The sequence below is a fragment of the Schistocerca serialis genome, chromosome 1 (assembly GCF_023864345.2).
Source record: "Schistocerca serialis cubense isolate TAMUIC-IGC-003099 chromosome 1, iqSchSeri2.2, whole genome shotgun sequence".
NCBI classification, from domain to species: domain Eukaryota; kingdom Metazoa; phylum Arthropoda; class Insecta; order Orthoptera; family Acrididae; genus Schistocerca; species Schistocerca serialis.
Window position 1 is genome coordinate 36,589,954 of NC_064638.1, and position 24,335 is coordinate 36,614,288.

Consider the following 24,335-nt stretch of genomic DNA (forward strand, 5'->3'; position numbering starts at 1 on the left):
TGAGTTAGCCATTGTTGTTGTTGTTGTTGTGGTCTTCAGTCCTGAGACTGGTTTGATGCAGCTCTCCATGCTACTCTATCCTGTGCAAGCTTTTTCATCTCCCAGTACCTACTGCAACCTACATCCTTCTGAATCTGCTTAGTGTATTCATCTCTTGGTCTCCCTCTACGATTTTTACCCTCCATGCTGCTCTCCAATACTAAATTGGTTATCCCTTGATGCCTCAAAACATGTCCTACCAACCGATCCCTTCTTCTGGTCAAGTTGTGCCACAAACTTCTCTTCTCCCCAATCCTATTCAATACTTCCTCATTAGTTATGTGATCTACCCATCTAATCTTCAGCATTCTTCTGTAGCACCACATTTCGAAAGCTTCTATTCTCTTCTTGTCCAAACTATTTATCGTCCATGTTTCACTTCCATACATGGCTACACTCCATACGAATACTTTCAGAAATGACTTCCTGACACTTAAATCAATACTGGACGTTAACAAATTTCTCTTCTTCAGAAACGCTTTCCTTGCCATTGCCAGCCTACATTTTATATCCTCTCTACTTCGACCATCATCAGTTATTTTGCTCCCCAAATAGCAAAACTCCTTTACTACTTTAAGTGCCTCATTTCCTAATCTAATTCCCTCAGCATCACCCGACTTAATTAGACTACATTCCATTATCCTTGTTTTGCTTTTGTTGATGTTCATCTTATATCCTCCTTTCAAGACACTGTCCATTCCATTCAACTGCTCTTCCAAGTCCTTTGCTGTCTCTGACAGAATTACAATGTCATCGGCGAACCTCAAAGTTTTTACTTCTTCTCCATGAATTTTAATACCTACTCCGAATTTTTCTTTTGTTTCCTTTACTGCTTGCTCAATATACAGATTGAACAACATCGGGGAGAGGCTACAACCCTGTCTTACTCCCTTCCCAACCACTGCTTCCCTTTCATGTCCCTCGACTCTTATAACTGCCATCTGGTTTCTGTACAAGTTGTAAATAGCCTTTCGCTCCCTGTATTTTACCCCAGCCACCTTTAGAATTTGAAAGAGAGTATTCCAGTCAACATTGTCAAAAGCTTTCTCTAAGTCTACAAATGCTAGAAACGTAGGTTTGCCTTTCCTTAATCTTTCTTCTAAGATAAGTCGTAAGGTCAGTATTGCCTAACGTGTTCCAGTGTTTCTACGGAATCCAAACTGATCTTCCCCGAGGTTGGCTTCTACTAGTTTTTCCATTCGTCTGTAAAGAATTCGTGTTAGTATTTTGCAGCTGTGACTTATTAAGCTGATAGTTCGGTAATTTTCACATCTGTCAGCACCTGCTTTCTTTGGGATTGGAATTATTATATTCTTCTTGAAGTCTGAGGGTATTTCGCCTGTTTCATACATCTTGCTCACCAGATGGTAGATTTTTGTCAGGACTGGCTCTCCCACGGCCGTCAGTAGTTCCAATGGAATATTGTCTACTCCGGGGGCCTTGTTTCGACTCAGGTCTTTCAGTGCTCTGTCAAACTCTTCACACAGTATCATATCTCCCATTTCATCTTCATCTACATCCTCATCGATTTCCATAATATTGTCCTCAAGTACATCGCCCTTGTATAGACCCTCTATATACTCCTTCCACCTTTCTGCTTTCCCTTCTTTGCTTAGAACTGGGTTTCCATCTGAGCTCTTGATATTCATACAAGTCGTTCTCTTATCTCCAAAGGTCTCTTTAATTTTCCTATAAGCGGTATCTATCTTACCACTAGTGAGATAGGCCTCTACATCCTTACATTTGTCCTCTAGCCATCCCTGCTTAGCCATTTTGCACTTCCTGTCGATCTCATTTTTGAGACGTTTGTATTCCTTTTTGCCTGTTTCACTTACTGCATTTTTATATTTTCTCCTTTCATCAAGTAAATTCAATATTTCTTCTGTTACCCAAGGATTTCTACTAGCCCTCGTCTTTTTACCTACTTGATCCTCTGCTGCCTTCACTACTTCATCCCTCAAAGCTACCCATTCTTCTTCTACTGTATTTATTTCCCCCATTCCTGTCAATTGCTCCCTTATGCTCTCCCTGAATCTCTGTACAACCTCTGGTTCTTTTAGTTTATCCAGGCCCCATCTCCTTAAATTCCCACCTTTTTGCAGTTTCTTCAGTTTTAATCTACAGGTCATAACCAATAGATTGTGGTCAGAGTCCACATCTGCCCCTGGAAATGTCTTACAATTTAAAACCTGGTTCCTAAATCTCTGTCTTACCATTATATAATCTATCTGATACCTTTTAGTATCTCCAGGGTTCTTCCATGTATACAACCTTCTTTCATGATTCTTAAACCAAGTGTTAGTTATGATTATGTTGTGCTCTGTGCAAAATTCGACCAGGCGGCTTCCTCTTTCATTTCTGTCCCCCAATCCATATTCACCTACTATGTTTCCTTCTCTCCCATTTCCTACACTCGAATTCCAGTCACCCATGACTATTAAATTTTCGTCTCCCTTCACAATCTGAATAATTTCTTTTATTTCATCATACATTTCTTCAATTTCTTCGTCATCTGCAGAGCTAGTTGGCATATAAACTTGTACTACTGTAGTAGGCGTCGGCTTCGTATCTATCTTGGCCACAATAATGCGTTCACTATGCTGTTTGTAGTAGCTTACCCGCATTCCTATTTTCCTATTCATTATTAAACCTACTCCTGCATTACCCCTATTTGATTTTGTGTTTATAACCCTGTAGTCACCTGACCAGAAGTCTTGTTCCTCGTGCCACCGAACTTCACTAGTTCCCACTATATCTAACTTCAACCCTTTTTAAATTTTCTAACCTACCTGCCCGATTAAGGGATCTGACATTCCACGCTCCGATCCGTAGAACGCCAGTTTTCTTTCTCCTGATAACGACATCCTCTTGAGTAGTCCCCGCCCGGAGATCCGAATGGGGGACTATTTTACCTCCGGAATATTTTACCCAAGAGGACGCCATCATCATGTAATCATACAGTAAAGCTGCATGCCCTCGGGAAAAATTACGGCTGTAGTTTCCCCTTGCTTTCAGCCGTTCGCAGTACCAGCACAGCAAGGCCGTTTTGGTTATTGTTACAAGGCCAGATCAGTCAATCATCCAGACTGTTGCCCTTGCAACTACTGAAAAGGCTGCTGCCCCTCTTCAGGAACCACACGTTTGTCTGGCCTCTCAACAGATACCCCTCCGTTGTGGTTGCACCTACGGTACGGCTATCTGTATCGCTGAGGCACGCAAGCCTCCCCACCAACGGCAAGGTCCATGGTTCATGGGGGGGGAGTTAGCCATATAGTTCAATTTTTGTTCAGGCTGTTTTTTGCCAAACTTTTGCTGTAGCTTGGTAGCAACACTGCTGAAGTACTCATTTACAGTATTTGCTAGTGTATTTGGGTTATGTATAATAGCACCATTATGTTTAATGTGAATGTTTACTGTTTTTAATTTATTACTGTTTGTTTCCTGTTTGGTAACAGTCCAGGCTGCTTTAATTTTATTTTCTGCCTTTTCTATAATACTGTCATTGTGGGCTTTTTTTTGCATCTCGTAATACTCTTCTGTATATTCTTTTGTATGTGTGGTAGTAGTTTAGGAAACCAGGATCACTATGGTAGTTTTTTAACCTGTTCAGTTGTTTGAGTGTTGCAGAGGATTTCCTTATTCCTTTGGTCACGCAGGTATTTCTTTTGTGTGAGTGTACTGCAGTTTGCACCTTTGGGAATGCTTCATCAAATCTGAGTTTAAATAGTGACATGAATTTAGAAAATTTATTATTTACACTAGTTTCAGCATACACTTCTTCCCAAGTTATACTGTTTATTTGCTTGGCAAATTCTGATCTGTTTGCTTTGGAGAAAACCCTTCTGTATGTGTATGTTTTAGTTGTATTGTCTATACTTATGTTTAATTTTAGGATTTGACAGGAGTGATCAGAAAGGCCAAGGTTATCTACAATAATTTCACAACTTTCTTTATCTATGTCTGTGATGATGTGATCAATTGTTGATGATGAGTTTTTGGCTATCCTCGTGGCTCTGTTAACTAATGGTGATAACTTATAACAGCGCAATATATTCAAGAATGAATTACAGAATCTATCTGGGTTTTGTGTGTTTATATTTAAGTCTCCACAAATGAGAACCTTCCCTTTAGGATTCGAAGCCATGTCTAGAATCTGGATTAGTTTTGCAGTGAAAGTATCTATATCACCACTGGGTGAACGGTAAATACATATTATAGTTAACCTTTGTGCCTCATCTGTCTTACTTATGTCTATGGCTGATATTTCTATGTGTTTTTCTCACTTACAGAATTAATATCATTTCTAATTTTATAGGCAATTCCTTGCCCTGAGTGTAATGTGCAGTTGAAAATTCTTTGCATGTCCCAATGTGTCATCGTACAAATGTCCAGATTTTTCACACAGTTTATGAATGCTGGTGTTGGGCACTTGAGCACCAGTGGTATGCACATTGTGTGGAATATTGAAACCAAACAAATCAGATGCATCCATGCGAAAAATATTGGCACTATAACGTGATTGGCACTAATGCAGTCATATTTTTATCTGTTGCTTGCAAAGTGCATGTCCCAAGAACAGAGACACTTGTGTCACATTAGGCTGTGAGGTGCAGACATGACTTCTGTAGCTTATGGGATCCCAATTGCTGCTGTGTACTCTGATTAATTGATTTGGCAGAAGCACTAGAGTCTAACTGAAAAGGTATGGTTTGATTGCAAACCTTTAGAGATATGAACAGTTTGCAGTTTATCCTCTGAATGTGATTGTCAGTTCTGACTTTCAGAAGACTGCCTTTGTCTGATTTGTGTGTGCCAGAGTGTCTTCGTCTCTATTTTAGGACAGGTGATTGAATGAACAAAATTTTGCACTGTGCAACAGTGTTGCTATACCAGCAGTTGCATTACTGTTTCTGTGGGTACTGCCGGGAGGGGTTGGTGAGCATCCAGAATGTGAAATCATATTTAGTTCCATTTTATCAATTTTAGATTTATGCAGAACAGAGTTTACTCTCTGAGTAATTTTGTAGGCCTACTTGCCATGTATGTCTTGACTGACAGAAATCCATGTATGTCTCGACTGACAGCAATGTTGGGATTCTGCTTGACAGAGAAATCAATACATTACATGGCGTTTCACACAAGACTTCTGAACCTGTGAACTTGTAGGAAAACATACTAGAAGCCTTGTCTGCATAAAGAAGCGCCACAAGCATAGTTAAATTAACAGTACCCTTTTATGCCCTTGTATTCAGTGATCCATTCTTTGTGAGAATTACTACAGTGACAGCACATACAAAAGAATCTGAAATGAGGAGCAGTTACATGAATCAGTGCATCAAAAAATTCATCTAACTTCCTGACAACTACCACATTCAGTAGAGTTTGTGGGCTTTAACTGGAGAACAATTTCTATACAACTGAAGGATCGAGACTCCTACCCACAAGAAAAGAACAACATGAGTCACCTGTGACTTTGTATGCTGCACAGTGTTGTTCCAGTTGTAACTTGTGTTCCATACAGTCATCTTGTTTTTCATCGATGAAAAGGAAAGGAGATGGCTGTCAGAATTCACTTCCTCAGTTGTAGTTTGCTACCGGGCTAACTATGCATCCAGCAGTCTGGTAATGGTCAGGATAAATGTTAGTATTTGTTGGATCCAAAACTGAATATGTGCAGTGAGTGATAGCTCTCCTGTGGTTGCCGTTTCATAGAAGAAGTTATTTAAGTTTCAGTAAAATATGAATGTAATAGAAAGACTAAGAGTAAAATTCAATAATTTTGACTGTTCCATGGATCCACAATAATCGTGACCTCATTGCCAGAAAGTCTGTTGTGTCCACAGTTGAACAAGGTGGCGTAGGCACTACATTATTCAATAAATGAGTAAAAAATGAACATATTTATTTACACTCTATACAAGGTAATTGAATGTATACATAACTTGAAGCCTCTTGCCTCTCGCCTCTCTGTTTCACTCTATTACTCATACAGTAACTGAAGTGACTTACAGTAATACTGCTTACTGGATATCAGTAGTGTTGTGGTTGTTGTCGTCGTCGTCTCACTGTGAGTCTTCCGAGATCTGGGCAGAGCTCAGTGTACGGCATCTTAAAAAGACGTGCAGTGGGATACGTTGCATGCAGTAAGTCAAAGCGAAAACGGCATCATCTAGTGTCATCCTAACACCACCCAGAGGATGACTGTGAACCCTGGACAGAGCTTGGCTCGTGGTGGCACAGGGTCGACCTTTTTAAATATATCTTCTTGTGTGGAGACACGAACAGCATGCAGTGCACCGTGAGCAGTTGGCAAAGATACCTTTGATACCACACCTAAAACATATTTTGAGCTCAATAGTAATGTGGTATCTCGAGTAGAATGCTCAGAATGACCTCAACCAAACCACCCGCCACTGATTTCAAAAACATCGACCATGTGAATCTCAATATCCTTTTCTCACAAGACATACTGAAAGCCGTGGATCAAGGCAGTGATGTAGATGCTGTATTTCTTGATTTACAAAGACCTTTCAATTCAGTACGCACCTAGGCATATCATCAAATGTATGATTGTATGGGGTATCAAGCAAGATTTGTGACTGGATTGAGGAGTTTTTGGTGTGGAGGACACAAAAGCCATCTTGGATGGAGAGTCATTGACAGCTGTAGAATTTACTTTGGGTGTACCAGGGGGAAGTGTGTTCGGTTCCGTGCTGTTCGTGTTGTATTGAGTATGTTAATGACTTTGTGGGCAGTAGTAGTAGCAGATGATGTAGTTGTCTATAATGATGTACAGTCTGAAAGTTGCTGCACAAACATTCAGTCAGATCTTCATAAGACTTCAAAGTTGGTCAAAGATTGGCAGCTTGCTTCAAATACTCAGAAACGTAAAATCGTGCACTTCACAAAAAAAGAGAGAAGAAGAGGAAGAAAGAAAGAAAAATTGTAGTATTGTAAGACTAAAACTGTAATATCTGTGAGTCACTGCTGGAACCTGCAGGAAGAAAGAAAGAAAAATTGTAGTATTGTAAGACTAAAACTGTAATATCTGTGAGTCACCGCTGGAACCTGCAAACTCGTACAAATACCTATGTGTAACTCTTTGTAGGGACATTAACATCTACATCTGAATCTACGTGGTTAAACTGCATTTCACACTTAAGTGCCTGGCAGATGGTTCATCAAACCATTTTCATACTACTTCTCTACCATTCCACTCTCGAATGGCGCATTCAAAAAAGGAACACCTAAATCTTTCCGTTCGAGCTCTGATTTCTCTTATTTTGTTATGATGATCATTTCTCCATATGTAGGTGGGTGTCAACAAAATATTGAATGTGTCTCGATTTTTCTTTAGTCTTGCATCAGTTATCAGCCATAATATCAGAATTACTTCTCTAGTACCTCTACCTTTCCTAAAACCAAACTGATCATCATCTAACACATCCTCAATTTTTTTTCCATTCTTCTTGTAAGTAACTTTGCTGCATGAGCTGTTAAGCTGATTGTGCTATAATTCTCACACTTATCAGCTCATGCAGTGTTCGGGATTATGTGGATATTTTTCCTAAAGTCAGATGGTATGTTGCCAGATTCATGCATTCTACACACCAGCGTGAATAGTCATTGTGTGGCCATTTCTCCCAATGATTTTAGAAATTCTGATAGAATGTTATCTATCCTTTCTGCTTATTTGATCCTAAGTCCTCCAAAGCTCTCTTAAATTCTGATTCTAATACTGGATCCCATAACTCCTAAATCAACTCCTGTTTCTTCTTCTATCACATCAGACAAATCTTCCCCCTCATAGAGGCCTTCAATGTATTCTTTCCACCTATCTTCTCTCTCTGTTGTATTTAACAGTGGAGTTCCCACTGCACTCTTAATGTTACCACCCTTGCTTTTTGTTTCACCAAAGGTTGATTTGACTGCCGTGTATACTGAGTCAGTCCTTTCGACAATGTTTCTTAGCTTCCCTGCATTTCCTATTTATTTCATTCCTCAACGACTTGTATTTCTGTATTCATGAATTTCCCTGAACATTCTTGTACTTTATTCTTTCATCAATCAACTGAAGTATTTCTTCTGTTACCAATGGCTTCTTCACAGTTACCTTCTTTGTACCTATGTTTTTCTTTCCAATTTCTGTGATTGCCCTTTTTAGAGGTGGCCATTCCTCTTCAACTGTACAGCCTACTGGGCTACTCTTTATTACTGTATCTACAGCCTTAGAAAACTTCAAGTGTATCTCGAGATTCCTTAGTACTTCCATATCCCACTTCCGTGCGTATTAATTCTTCCTGACTAATCCCTTGACCTACAGCCATGTAGGCTTAGTTGTGGATAAAGCAGGTAGCAGACTTTGGTGTATAGCTAAATACTAGAGAAATGCAATCAGTCTACAAAGAAAATTGCTTACAATCACTATTGTGACCCATTCTAGAACCCATATGAAATAGGACCAACAGGGAATATTCAATGTTTACAGAAAAGGGCAGCAGGAATGGTCACAGGTTTGTCAGACCCATTGGAGAATCACTCCCATGGGGATTGTTGAGAGGACATTAGATTAATTAGAGCACATGCAGGGTTATTTAAACAATCATTATTCCCATGCTCAGTATGTGACGGAGTGGGAAAAAGCTATAATAACTGGTACAATGGGATGTACTCTCTGTCATGCACTTCACAATGGTTTGCAGAGTATGGATGTAGATGTAGATCTCTTAAGCCTCTTGCCTGATACAGTATGTCTGACTGCAGTCTGATAATCTGCCCCATTCCTAATATTACTGTTGTGATCAGCAGCTCTCAACTTTTTCAACTGTTTTAATTTTGCTTGGGCTGTTGCAAGATTGGCTTTGAATTTTAAGATAGCTAATCCTATTCCATAATTATGGAGTGATTAACACAACTTCATAACTGGCTAATAATTTTTTTAATAAGATATGTTGTTTACTGTCCTTTTTTTAACTGGCCTGCAGCAGATGCAGACCAGGCTAGCTTTAATTCATTACACAAGTCAGCTCACTTCGTAGTGGCACTATTGTAGCTCTTACACTGCCAGCTGCACCGTCTGGCTAAAATGCACGCACCAGAGCAGTAGTCAGTTGGATGGGCAGGAAGAACAGTGTCTGACAATTTCACAGCAGAAAAGAAAATTTCTGTCTTCAGAAAAAAAGTCATTCATATTCTGTGCAAAGTGCTCCCCTTCACACCCGCACACACACACACACACACACACACACACACACACACACACACACTCCAATAATCTCCTGTGATATGCTTTTTAAAAAGTCGTTTACTGACCACCACTTCCAGTCTACTTATTCCATACTGAATTTCATAGTTCAAAATCTTATGCACTATGAAACTAAGGAAATGTGCTGTGATCACAACACAAGAAGGAGGGGTGATATGCATTGCTATCTAAAGACTGGCACAGAAAGATCAACAATAAACTAGCATCAAAATCTTCAACTCACTGATCAATAACATTAGAGATTTGTATATTGATAATGTATTGTTTGAAATCGAAATAAAGTTTTATTTAATTGGTAAGGTCTCTTGTTCACTGTTGGATTTCTTAAGACAGGCAGATAAATGTTTTTATGCATACTCTTTTATTTGTTTGTTTGCTACAGTATTATGTTTTGAATAGTTAAACAGCAGTTGGTAATCCTTGGAATTTTGTACATATAGTTTTTTCCTCTGTTTATTGTTCTAGTATTAAGCTTTTATTGTCCTCTTAATCACTGTTTGCTGAATTAATTGCAATTTTTGTGATACCCCTTAAAATATTTAAAATAACATTATTTTATGATAATATATGAGCAAAAAATAATCATTTTTTGAAAATACAATATAACTGTGTGGATAAAAAATCTATCTACTTACCAAGTGGCAATATGAGAAAAATAAATACATATAAAACATTGGAAAATGTTTAAGCTGCTTGTGCCAGTGGCTCCTTTTTGTGGCAGAAATGTTGAGGGGGATGGAAGAGGGATCAAGGAAAAGAACGAGTAATGTGTAGGACATCGGGAGAGTTATGGAAAAGCTGCCCAGAACCCCAGGTCAGTGGAAGCTTACCAGATGGGATGAGGAGGAAAGACTAATTGTGTGATGAAGCAAGCTGGGTAATTTTAATTCCCCCTCTTGTTTTGCCATCTGCCTCCTTAAATTTGTTTTTTCACTTTTTACAATTCACCATTAACATACGTGAATATAAACTGTATTTTTGTAAAAGAGGAAGGTTGGCCCTCAGTTCTAAAGGATTTAACACTAGATCTAATTTTGTGCTTAGTTTTATGTATGTATTTGATTTTCTAATTTATTTTGGTTATTTGTAGTTGGTATCTTTTGTTATAGGATGAAGTCAGTGATTGTTTCATAATTCTATTGTTGACAAATAAACAAATATAAATTCTGTAATAATTTTAAACATTTGGAAGATGAAGTATTAGTAATCTTAAAGTATCTATTTAGCTCTGTTCAAAAACATGTTAGTAAAACGAGCCCTTCATTAATTCCAAAGAAATTAAGTTTTGTCTTAAGTATTGTTTGCATAACTATATTTGTTAATTTCATTATTTAAACAAATAATTCAGCCTAAACCGCATAGTCGAAGAAACTGTTAAAAAGATGCCAATTTTTCGAAGCATTTAGTTAATTGAGTGAGTTAAGTTTTAATTGTAATTTCTGTAAATTTAACTTTAAACAATGTGTAGTTTCAGTACGTACAGATATATAAGGGCGCAATTTTTGGTCACAGGACAGTCAGTCGACGGCTGAGTTTCTGACGAGTAACCTGTGCTGGTTAGAACAACAACAGTGCTTCAAATTAACTGTGGAATAAGTGTTAAACAATTAGACTATGTGTAAAAACAGTGACAGTGTCTGCTCAATGTGTACGTGATTATTCTTCAAGAACTGTGAACTTTGTGGTTAGGTTTTACTGCTTGTAGATGTTCAGCAAGAAACTATTGTAGCAGTATGTGGAGTTTCGCCTGCTAAATATTAATGAGGCTTATAGTAGGTTACATAATAGTGCACTGGCCATATAACTGTGTAATATTGGGGGTTGTGCAAAGTGAAAATTAAAGTACTGTGAAACGCAACTGTGCACCTGTCAACAAAAAGCAGGTGGAAATGCCACAATTGAGAGACTGCACTGGATAAGATTTGAAAATTTGAGAGCTTAAAGGTATAAGATAGAGTAATAAGCAAGACAGATTACTGACAAAACATTGTACAAGATTTAATAAAGGGAGGAACCAAAGTGCATTATATGTGGTAGATAGGTGAGGTGGGGTGAAGCGGGTGAGGGGGGGGGGGGGGGGGCTAGGAAAAATAGGCAGGTTGGGAAATAAAAGATATAGAAAAGTGAAAGGGGGCGAAGAAAAAGAATAGTTACTGAAAAGAAATTCTGAGACCAAAGAAATTAACTTAAATTTTGAACTGGTGGGAGGCAAGAACCAAGGACATGTTGTAATGCCAGTTTCTCCCTGCATAGCTCTAAGAAACTGGTGTTGGGGGGGGGGGGGGGGGGGGATGATCCAGATGGCACATGTGAAACTGGCTCCTTAGTTCTCACCACCCACTTGGTCTAAATTTACATTAATTTCTCCAGTCTCAGCATTTATTTTCAGTAGCTACTCCTTTTCTTCACTGCCTTTTAGTTTTCTGTTGCTTCTATTTTTTTTTATCTGTCTATTTTTCCTCACCCCCACTTCACCTGTCTTCCATGTTAGTTTTCCACTTCAGGTTTCCACTTAGTTTGCCGATCTTACTAACTCTTCGACAATGTTTTGTCAGTAATTTCTCTCTTTCTGTCTTCCATCCCTAAGCTCTCAGATTTTCAAATTTTGTCCTGCGCAGTCCCCAACAATCAGCATTTCCTTCTCATCCCATCTGAAAAGCCTTCCCTGACCCAGGGGCTTTGATGACTTTTCCATATTTTTTTTTCCATTTCCTAAACTTCACTAGTCCTTTTCCTTCATCCTTCTTTCTTTCCCTTCAACCATTCTGCCAGGAGGAGGAGCCACTGGCCCCAAAAGCTTGCACATTTCCATAACTTTTAATGTGTTTTCGCCTGCTGCCACTTGGTGAATAGATTTTTATCTATTGAATTATATTATGTTACATTTACTATATAGTTATTATATTGATACCAACTCATTTCACATTTTATATTCACGGATACACAAATACATCATTTGTACATGGCGAGAATTGAATCAAACTGTATAGTTTCTTTTTCATACAACTATGTTGCATAGTCAGTTGGGACCACATTTTAAATGTTTTATAACTAATGTTTTAGCTCTCCAGTACCTTCTTTTGGGACTGCTGCTGAGAAGTGTTTATGAAGTATATCGAGCTATGATAGCAATATATACATACTTTGAGGTAAGTCCTTGTAATTTTCAACTCATAAAATAATTATTTAATTCTGTACGAAAGTGTAGAACATTTTCTTTTATTTGATTGTATTGCAGCACCATTTATATGTTTCAGGCAGAACTGTGGCCAACTGTGCTCCTTGTACTTGAGTGTTCTTTGTTGGGAATCAGCTTACCAGTTCTGCCAATCCATCCTATGATTTTTATCATGCTGATGTGGTGGTTGTGTAAGTGTATAAATAATCCACAACTTATTCTGTAACACTGTATGATGTAAAAGGAGATGTTAAGATCATATGTATTTCTAATTTTATCAGTTTATTAAGATAATTATCATTGCTCTTTGGCTTTTATTGTATAGGCTGGTGACTTTATCTCTGTTGTTCATGATGAAGATTGTTTTCATTTTATCCTACCTCATAACCAAGCTATAAAAAATCACTGTTTTCAACCCAATGTTGGAATATTCTTCAGTGGACATTGTTGTATTTGAGATATAACTTTGAGAGTCTGATCTAACATTCTCATTAAGGTTATTCTCCCATTACAGTCTAGAATAACACCTGAATTTACTTCATTGTGAATAGTGAAGTTGCAAAAGGCTGCACTGGTATAAAAGAAAAGTTTTTTTTATTTTGTAAAAACTTTCTACAGTACTGCATATGTCAGTGAAAAATTGTGACATCCTCTCCACTACATTCAAAATACGTTTTTTTTCTCTAATACTGATTTCTAATGTAGCAGACTCACTAAAGTTACATATCATCCCTTTCCCTCTATAGCTTAACATTACAATGACATTAGATTGAAGGAAAATGTGATAATTTTCTAGAAAGGTCCCATCCACAATTTGTCAGAAGTGATTTTGGGAGACAACATAGTGACAGAATCAAGATATATTAGCAAGGTTTTGAGTACAGTTCCTTCTGAGCTTAAGCTCAGTATTTCACCAATGTAACCAGTTGTGTTGGTTAAGGCAAAAGGCTTGCCATCTTAGAAGAGAAATAAGGATTCTAGAAAATAAGGATACAGAGATTTTTAAAAAAATAAGGAAAGGAGTTTGAATACTTTTATCTGTGTCACTCAGATGATTCAGGAAAACTTGCTAAAACCTTTAGATCAGGGAAGTAGGAAACAGAAAGATAAGTGATTGATGTAGTAGACTGTGTGCATTGTTGTTGTTGTTGTTGTAGTCTTCAGTCCTGAGACTGGTTTGATGCAGCTCTCCATGCTACTCTATCCTGTGCAAGCTTCTTCATCTCCCAGTACCTACTGCAACCTACATCCTTCTGAATCTGCTTAGTGTATTCATCTCTTGGTCTCCCCATACGATTTTTACCCTCCACACTGCCCTCCAATACTAAATTTGTGATCCCTTGATGCCTCAGAACATGTCCTACCAACCGATCCCTTCTTCTACTCAAGTTGTGCCACAAACTTCTCGTTTCCCTAAACCTATTCAATACCTCCTCATTAGTTATGAGATCTACCCATCTAATCTTCAGCATTCTTCTGTAGCAACACATTTCGAAAGCTTCTATTCTCTTATTGTCCAAACTATTTATCGTACATGTTTCACTTCCATACATGGCTACACTCTATACAAATACTTTCAGAAATGACTTCCTGACACTTAAATCTATACTCGAAGTTAACAAATTTCTCTTCTTCAGAAACGCTTTCCCTGCCATTGCCAGTCTACATTTTATATCCTCTCTACTTCGACCATCATCAGTTATTTTGCTCCCCAAATAGCAAAACTCCTTTACTATTTTAAGTGTCTTATTTCCTAGTCTAATATTCTCAACATCACCCGACTTAATTCGACTACATTCCATTATACTCGTTTTGCTTTTGTTGATGTTCATCTTATATCCTCCCTTCAAGACACTGTCCATTCCGTTCAACTGCTCTTCCAAGTCCTTTGCTGTCTCTGACAGAATTACAATGTCATCGGCGAACCTCAAAGTTTTTATTTCTTCTCCATGGATTTTAATACCTACTCCGAATTTTTCTTTTGTTTCCTTTACTGCTTGCTCAATATACAGATTGAATAACACCGGGGAGAGGCTACAACCCTGTCTTACTCCCTTCCCAACCACTGCTTCCCTTTCATGTCCCTCGACTCTTATAACTGCCATCTGGTTTCTGTACAAGTTGTAAATAGCCTTTCGCTCCCTGTATTTTACCCCTGCCACCTTTAGAATTTGAAAGAGAGTATTCCAATCAACATTGTCAAACGCTTTCTCTAAGTCTACAAATGCTAGAAACGTAGGTTTGCCTTTCCTTAATCTTTCTTCTAAGATAAGTCGTAAGGTCAGCATTGCCTCACGTGTTCCAGTATTTCTACGGAATCCAAACTGATCTTCCCCGAGGTCAGCTTCTACTAGTTTTTCCATTCGTCTGTAAAGAATTCGTGTTAGTATTTTGCAGCTGTGGCTTATTAAACTGATTGTTCGGTAATTTTCACATCTGTCAACACCTGCTTTCTTTGGGATTGGTATTATTATATTCTTCTTGAAGTCTGAGGGTACTTCGCCTGTTTCATACATCTTGCTCACCAGATGGTAGAGTTTTGTCAGGACTGGCTCTCCCAAGACTGTCAGTAGTTCTAATGGAATGTTGTCTACTCCCGGGGCCTTGTTTCGACTCAGGTCTTTCAGTGCTCTGTCAAACTCTTCACGCAGTATCTTATCTCCCATTTCATCTTCATCTACATCCTCTTCCATTTCCATAATATTGTCCTCAAGTACATCGCCCTTGTATAGACGCTCTATATACTCCTTCCACCTTTGTGCCTTCCCTTCTTTGCTTAGAACTGGGTTGCCATCTGAGCTCTTGATATTCATACAAGTGTTTCTCTTCTCTCCAAAGGTCTCTTTAATTTTCCTGTAGGCAGTATCTATCTTACCCCTAGTGAGATAGCCTCTACATCCTTACATTTGTCCTCTAGCCATCCCTGCTTAGCCATTTTGCACTTCCTGTCGATATCATTTTTGAGATGTTTGTATTCCTTTTTGCCTGCTTCATTTACTGCATTTTTATATTTTCTCCTTTCATCAATTAAATTCAATATTTCTCCTGTTACCCAAGGATTTCTACTAGCCCTCGTCTTTTTACCTACTTGATCCTCTGCTGCCTTCACTATTTCATCCCTCAAAGCTACCCATTCTTCTTCTATTGTATTTCTTTCCCCCGTTCCTGTCAATTGTTCCCTTATGCTCTCTCTGAAACTCTCTACAACCTCTGGTTCTTTCAGTTTATCCAGGTCCCATCTCCTTAAATTCCCACCTTTTTGCAGTTTCTTCAGTTTTAATCTACAGGTCATAACCAATACATTGTGGTCAGAGTCCACATCTGCGCCTGGAAATGTCTTACAATTTAAAACCTGGTTCCTAAGTCTCTGTCTTACCATTATATAATCTATCTGATACCTTTTAGTATCTCCAGGGTTCTTCCATGTATACAACCTTCTATCATGATTCTTAAACCAAGTGTGGTGTCACCGCCAGACACCACACTTGCTAGGTGGTAGCTTAAATCGGCCGCGGTCCCTTTAGTACATGTCGGACCCGCGTGTCGCCACTGTGTGATCACAGACCGAGCGCCACCACAAGGTAGGTCTCGAGATACGATATAGCACTCGAGCCCAGTTGTACGACGACTTTGCTAGCGACTACACTGACGAAGCCTTTCTCTCATTTGCCGAGAGACAGTTAGAATAGCCTTCAGCTAAGTCCATGGCTACGACCTAGCAAGGCGCCATTAGCCTTACATAGTTTGATAGTTATCGTATGAAATGTCTCATGAAGAACGTTGTAAACCAAAGGACTATATAAAAGTTAAGTATTCCCAAAGCAACGTACTTTTCTTGCTACGATTCACTACTTATCCTGTTCCAGAATTCACGCCCGTCTGCGTTAGATAGCGTGCATTTCGGCCTCCTCTATCTACAAGGTGTTGGCACATTTGCCAACACATCACCAAGTGTTAGCTATGATTAAGTTGTGCTCTGTGCAAAATTCTACCAGGCGGCTTCCTCTTTCATTTCTTAGCCCCAATCCATATTCACCTACTATGTTTCCTTCTCTCCCTTTCCCTACACTCGAATTCCAGTCACCCATGACTATTAAATTTTCGTCTCCCTTCACTATCTGAATAATTTCTTTTATTTCATCATACATTTCTTCAATTTCTTCGCCATCTGCAGAGCTAGTTGGCATATAAACTTGTACTACTGTAGTAGGTGTGGGCTTCGTATCTATCTTGGCCACAATAATGCGTTCACTATGCTGTTTGTAGTAGCTTACCCGCATTCCTATTTTCCTATTCATTATTAAACCTACTCCTGCATTACCCCTATTTGACTTTGTGTTTATAACCCTGTAGTCATCTGACCAGAAGTCTTGTTCCTCCTGCCACCGGACTTCACTAATTCCCACTATATCTAACTTTAACCTATCCATTTCCCTTTTTAAATTTTCTAACCTACCTGCCCGATTAAGGGATCTGACATTCCACGCTCCGATCCGTAGAACGCCAGTTTTCTTTCTCCTGATAACGACATCCTCTTGAGTAGTCCCTGCCCGGGGATCCGAATGGGGGACTATTTTACCTCCGGAATATTTTACCCAAGAGGACGCCATCATCATTTAATCATACAGTAAAGCTGCATGCCCTCGGGAAAAATTACGGCCGTAGTTTCCCCTTGCTTTCAGCCGTTCGCAGTACCAGCACAGCAAGGCCGTTTTGGTTATTGTTACAAGGCCAAATCAGTCAATCATCCAGACTGTTGCCCTTGCAACTACTGAAAAGGCTGCTGCCCCTCTTCAGGAACCACACGTTTGTCTGGCCTCTCAACAGATACCCCTCCGTTGTGGTTGCACCTACGGTACGGCTATCTGTATCGCTGAGGCACGCAAGCCTCCCCACCAACGGCAAGGCCCATGGTTCATGGGGGGGGACTGTGTGCATTAGCTGGAAATATTTTGCTCATCTAGAAGAAATTCTACTAAACAGTAGTGGCATTGTCTAATAGATAAAATTGTGAACTGTCTTGAGGACATGTTGTAAGTAATCAAATATTTCTTCAACACATACCATATTTCTGTGTCTATTTCTTATTTTACGGCTCCCACTACAAAAGACTGTGATAATTTACTTTCCAATACTGGGTGGGCAGCGTTACACAGATTGCACATTGATTACAACATTGAAGTTGCAATTGGGAAGGCAGTGGTTCAGCTCACAATCTGGCCATCTACATCTACATCAAAACTCTGGCTTTCAAATCTCGTCTGTTGCAGTTCCCAGCAATCAGTCTTTCCTTCTCATCTCATATTGTAAGTCTCCCCTGACCTGCAGTTCTGAGTAACTTTCCAAAATCTACCCCTTTTCCTAGACCTCTCTTGTCCTTTTCCTTCACCCTTCTTCCTTCCCCTTCAACCCTTCTGCCTGAAGAAGGAGCCACTTGCTCCGAAAGCTTGCCAATCACAACAGTCTTTTATGTGTGTGTTCTGTGACTGCTGGGTGAGTAGGTTTTTTTATCAATCCAATTAAATACTTACATCGATACTTCACAAGGTACCATAGACTTATGACAGAGGTCACCCTGTACCACTACTATGCATTTCCTTTCCTGTCCCACTCGAAAACAGAACAAGAGAAAAACAACTATCTATATGCCTCCCTATGAGTCCTAATTTCTCATATCTTTTCTTCGTGGTCCTTATGCGCAATGTATGTTGGAGGCAACAGAATCATTTTGCAGTCAGCTTCAAATGCTGGTTCTCTAAATTTTCTCAGTAATGTTCCTCCAGGGATTTCCATTTGAGTTCCCGATCAATTCATAACACTTGCATGTTTTTCGAACCTATCAGTAACAAATCTAACAGCCCACCTCTGTAATGCTTTGATGTTTTCCTTTAATCCTACCTGGTATGAATCACAAACAATCGAGCAGTACTCAAGAATAGGTACACTATCCTCCTATCTGCTGTCTCCTTTACAGGTGAACCACACTCTCCTAAAATTCTCCCAATAAACTGAAGTTAACTATTCGCCTGTCCTACACAATTCTCATATCCTCATTCCATTTCACATCACTTTGCAACATTACACCCTGATAGTTACGTGACTTGACTGTATCAAGCAGGACACTTGTAATACAGTCTCCAAGCAGTACATGTTTGGTCTTCCTACTCATTCTCATTAACTTACATTTTTCTACATTTAGAGCTAGCTGCCATTGATCATACCAACTAGAAATTTTTTCTAAGTCATCTTGGGTATTTATACAGTCACTCGACTTCAACACTTTATGGTACACCACAGCATCATCAGCAAACCACCACAGATTACCGAGCGAGGTGGCGCAGTGGTTAGCACACTGGACTCGCATTTGGGAGGATGACGGTTCAATCCCGTCTCTGGCCATCCTGATTTAGGTTTTCCGTGATTTCCCTAAATCGTTTCAGGCAAATGCCGGGATGGTTCCTTTGAAAGGGCACGGCCGATTTCCTTCCCAATCCTTCCCTAACCCGAGCTTGCGCTCCGTCTCTAATGACCTCGTTGTCGACGGGACGTTAAACACTAACCACCACCACCACCACCACAGATTGCTGCCCACCCTGTCTGTCAAAACCACAGCAGTCTTATCACGGCATTCCTGATGATGCCCTTGTCTCTGAGGAATACTCGCCGTCGAAGACAACATACTGGGTTCTATTACTTGAGAAGTCTTTGAGCCACTCACATATCTGCAAACTTGTTTCATATGCTCATAGCTTGGCTAACAGCCTGCAATGGGGCACCGTGTCAAATGCTTTCTGGAAATCTTGAAGTATGGACTCTGCCTGCTGCCCTTCAACCATAGTTCACAGTATATCACGGGAGAAAAGGGCAAGCTGAGTTTCTTGCATGCAATGCTTTCTAAAACCATGCTGATTAGTGGACATAAGCTTCTTTTGCCCTTCTTATATGCTGGAGGCATTTGTGCCGTTCAAGAGATTCACGATAAATGCAAGCTATGTAAGGGGCCAACGTAGTTTACTACTCTTTGTAAAACCAAAGTGGGATTCCATCCGGACCTAGCAATTTATTTGCTTTCAAGTGTTTCTCTATGCCAGAGATGTTTATTACTATGTCATTCATATGGGAGTCTGTTCATTGGTCAAAAGATGGTATGTTTTTACAATTCTCCTGTGTGGACGGTTTCTTGAACGTGAAATTCAGAGCTCCAGCTTTCGTTTTTCTGTCTTCAACTGCCACACTAGACTGGTCAACAAGAAACTGGATGTAAGCCTAGACCAACTTAGCAATTTTACGTAGGACCAGAATTTCCTCGGGTTCTCTGCCAGATCTTTTGCTATGGTATGACAGTGGTAGTAGTTGTGTGCTTCACACATAGCTCTTTTGACAGACACTCTAATCTCTATCAACTTTTGCTTTTTGTCTTTTGTGCATTACCTTTTGAAAAGAATTTTGTGAATCTTATAATTAAACCATGGTGGGTCTTTTCCGTCCTTAATCCACTTACCAGGCACATACTTCTCCAGACCACGATTTATCATCTGCTTAAACTTTATCCATAATTCCTCTACATCCATCTTACTTGAACTAAGTAATGCCACTTCACTTTTTTAGTGAGATGCTAAGAACTGTTTATCTGCTCTTTCTAACAGAAACACTCTCCTAACTTTCTTAACCAATTTAACTTTTGTAACCATAGTTGCTATAATGACATCATGATCACTAATCCCGGTTTCTGTACTGATGTATTTGACAAGGTCCAGCCTGTTTGTAGCTACAAAGTCTGAGATATTTCCATTGCTTATGGGCTGCCAAGCTAGCTGCTCAAGGCAGTTTTCAGAAAAATGTCCAAAAGTTTTGCATGACTTCCTGTCTGTACCCTCCACAATGGTTAAAATTGCGTCCTACCAGTATTGCATGATCTTGGTGGTACATACATACTACTGACCATAGACTTTCTTTGAATGGCTCTATACCTGTCACAGTGGAATCGGGTGGCCAACAATTACCTTGGTTTCACCTGCAACTGCTATAAGCGACCAGATAACTTCACTGTCACACTCAACTTTGACCTCAGTACAGACAATATTTTTGTCATTTGTAATGAACACTTCCTCTTCTAATCTGTCTTTCTGATATACTTTCCGTGAGTCGCTAAAAATCTCAGAGCCTTCCATTTCAGATTTCTGACAGCTCTTGGCCCTGAGAATAATTTGAGCGCATTCAGGAACTTTGTTACGAATACTTTGACAATTTATGTAGGTTTATGTAATAGTTTCTCATGAACCGCATTACAGTTTTGCCTGTGTTATGCAATTGCCTTCAAATTTCTTGTGAACACTTCTCATATGCTGAGGGTCCTCAATCAAAAGTTTTATGAGAGATCTCAAATATGTATATATAAGCAAATGATGAGAGTTATCTGGCTGTCCTTTTCTGCTCCAAAATTTCGTCATGCTCTCTTCTGTTTTGATTTCCCCTTGCACACCCCTCCCTTTATATTTTTGCATAGCCTGTTGAACTGTGATACAAGTTCTGTTTGTTTGCTTTAATAATGTAAATAAGGTTTAGAAATTTAACAATTTTCTGTTCTATTTCTTACTTGACAATCTTATGTATAAGAGGATAAATCACGAAAGAGAGGAGATGGCAAAGCAATAAGTGAATATGCAAAAGATAGCAGAAAATGCTAAGAGTTCAGTGAGAATCCATCATTATTACATACATTCATCTCACACATTGTTGTATTCTTCATTGTGGCTTGACTGTGGTGTGTAGTGGTCTAAGATGGTACGGGTGGCAAGGAAATGGAGAGGATAGAGATGCAGATGAACGAGACAGGTGAGGGTTGGGAAAGACTCTGCAGGGTCAGAACAAGTAGCTGTGTACAGGGCCATATTAGAGGATAGATGGGCTGGGAGAAACATTGGGAAGGGAAAAAGCAGAAAGAATACTGAGTGGAAGGATACAGTATAGGAGGAAGAGAGGGAAAACGGGGAAAAGTTCCAAGAATGGACCTGGCATTTTGCAGAAAAGAGAGAGAGAAAATGTGTCTAATGTTGGGACTGAGAGGGTGAAATGCTATGAGAACAAGAACAGGAGAAGAGGGAACAGTACAGTATAAGGACTATCGGGTTATGGCCAGGTTTGTTACAAGAACAAAGAACAAGTTACAAGGACAGTTCCCACCTATGCCATTCAGGAAAGCTGTTGTTGATGGGAAGAAATCACATAGTAAAAGTTGTTGAGCAGTTGAAATCAGTCACGCATGGCATGCTCAGCAGTAGGATGGTCTAGTTGACAGAAGTGTTGTCAGGAACCTGCCAGTGGACAGAACACTTTACGATGGTGATGGGATGATATTTGTTCACAGTTTGGTAGTGGCTTTTCGTATGAGTGGAGAGCTTATCAGAAAAGCAAAGAAGGCCTATGTGGTAGTGTAAAAAATTTGAAAATAGGCCTGAAAATCAATTTTATTAGGACTAAACTATTGTATAATCAACACATCAAAAAGAAAATGGTACAAATAAACAGTGATGTCATTGAATCCATTGATAATATTTTGTATTTAGATGATGACTGAATGGGTAGGAAAAGAAGTAAACAGCTGAGTGAAAACGGCTTAGAATGCTTTTGGGAAACTAAACAAAGTTTTCAACAGTAAGTTTCCAGTTTGTCTGAAATGGAAAGTTTACTATCAGTACATGTTGCCAGTTTTGACTTACGATAGTGAGGTATAGGACTAGAGTAATGGTGGGATGCACATTAGGGTCCACTCTTGTTCTTATTATATGTAAATGATCTTCCATCATAAATCCAAAAAGCAAAAATAGTTCTCTTTGCTGATGATGCAAGTACTATAATCAAGCCTTATGGAGTAACTTCGAGACTTAAAATTAAATAATATTTTCTTGAAAATTAATAATTTGTACTCTGTCAATGGACTGTTGCTGAATTCAGGTAAAACATGATACATGCAGTTTAGTATTGCACAAGGCCCAACCACACAGTTTGAAATAGTGCATATGGGTAGAATAATAAATGAAAAAGAATATTTTAAATTCTCAAATTTTTGTACTAATAAGAACCTGAACTGGAAGTCCCCAATACTGATCTTAACTGTCTCAGCTCTGCAACTTTTATGTTACTAACAATATCAGATTTTGAGCTGAAAATGTAAAAAAAAAAAAAAAAAAAATTGTGTACTTTTCCTATTCACGAATGTATTAGAGAATCATATTCTGGGGTAACTCATCATTGAGAAACAAAGTGTTTACTACACAGAAGCATGTAATAAGGATTATGTGTGGTGTCCACTCCAGAACCTTTTGCAGACAGCTCTTTAAACAGCTAGGTCTACTGGCAAGAGGCTCTCACTACATTCAAACAATGGAAACTCCAGGTTGGAATATTAGCAATGTAAGGGAAAGGTAGAGTGCTAGTTACCATAAAGATGGCATGTTAAGTTCGAGACATCCACAGTTAAAAGACACTTACACATTAGCGTTCAGCCACAGCCTTTGTCAGAAAAAGAAAGAGAAACACACACACACATCCACACATTCGTCACACAAGCAAGCAGACTTCATCCACACATGACTGCCATCTCTGGCACTCTGTCAGCTCGGACCAGAATGCCAATTCTAGTCTGAGCTGCTGGAGGAGCAAAATAAAGATATATAACAGGAAATAATTATGACTGTAATGAAAGTGAATGGAAGTGGGCAAGATATATAACCTGGTAGTGAGTGGTAGATGCAACAAAGAGGTTATTTTTTGGATTCCAAGACGTATAAAATGGCTGAAACAGTGTCCTATGGGAAAGAAGGTAAATGACAGAAAATGTGGTAGTGACATGGCAGAAATAATAATTCATTGTAATGTTTGTAGGAGGCCTTCGTTCAGCAGTGAATGACAAATGGCTGATGATGATACTTTTAAAATCCTTATGTTCTTTTCTATGTTGACTAAGATGATGCAGCAATTTCAAATTGTTAGTTTGATCATTCATGCCTTTTCAGCTAAATTAATTAATTCCAAGTTTTTGGGTCTGCTTCTGAATTAATACTGTCATTTTCTTTACATGATATTTCAACGACTTTATCAGTTCTCATTGTCAGGGCTCAAGTGCAGCATTCATTGATTACCGTAATCCATTCAAATTGTGAATGGGGTATGCTGCATACCACTTTGGTGATTATCCTCCAGTTCTGTGTAAGAATAAAACAAATCTTATGAGAAGTTTAAGGCAAATTAAAGGCTATATGAAACCTTAAAAAGTTGTAAATAATGAAAAGTCACCAAAAATGTTAACAGCTCTTAAGTATGAGTAGGAATAAGGCATTAATATGTTTTCTGATATGGCTTAAGCAAACAGAATACAGGACCCAATGCTTCATTCAAAATTAAATTGTCTGACACTCTATTCTTCATTTCTTGTTTTATTACATTCTCACAGAGGTTTGGCACCTGCACCACAATGGCGATATCTCCGTATTTCTTGTTTAATATACTACATGCCACATTCAAAAGGTATGTGGTATACACCCAGTTTTTGGATCCCTTGATTATCTTTAACACAGCGTACTAGTAAATTTATCACTTTCATAAGAGGCATCAATACAGACAGCCTGCCCAAAAAGTTCTGAGACTGATTTTATTTCTGGTGTAATAAGTGGCATTAGCACAGTAACTTTGGTAGCAGCTTGAGCTAACAACTGTAAACAACAGAAGTGTGTTCGGCAAGTCGGTTGTGAGCAGGTAGTGTTAAGTAGTTGACTTGCAGCCGTAGTGTGTCAATGTTGGCTTGTCACAAATCGAGGATGTTTTGAAGAAGAAAAAAGGGTGTGCAAGATTTGT

At 39.0% G+C, this 24,335-nt stretch overlaps 1 protein-coding gene across 5 annotated transcripts in view; it reads left to right on the top strand.

Annotated features, from left to right (window-relative positions):
• LOC126461263 (uncharacterized) overlaps positions 1–24,335 on the top strand; it is a 211,736-nt gene that overhangs the window by 110,133 nt on the left and 77,268 nt on the right. For all 5 annotated transcript variants that reach the window (XM_050095983.1, XM_050095982.1, XM_050095985.1 and 2 more), the window contains exons 4-5: positions 12,368–12,453; positions 12,562–12,673. In XM_050095983.1, coding sequence (XP_049951940.1) covers positions 12,368–12,453; positions 12,562–12,673 — 198 coding nt within the window. The remainder of the gene's footprint in view (positions 1–12,367; positions 12,454–12,561; positions 12,674–24,335) is intronic.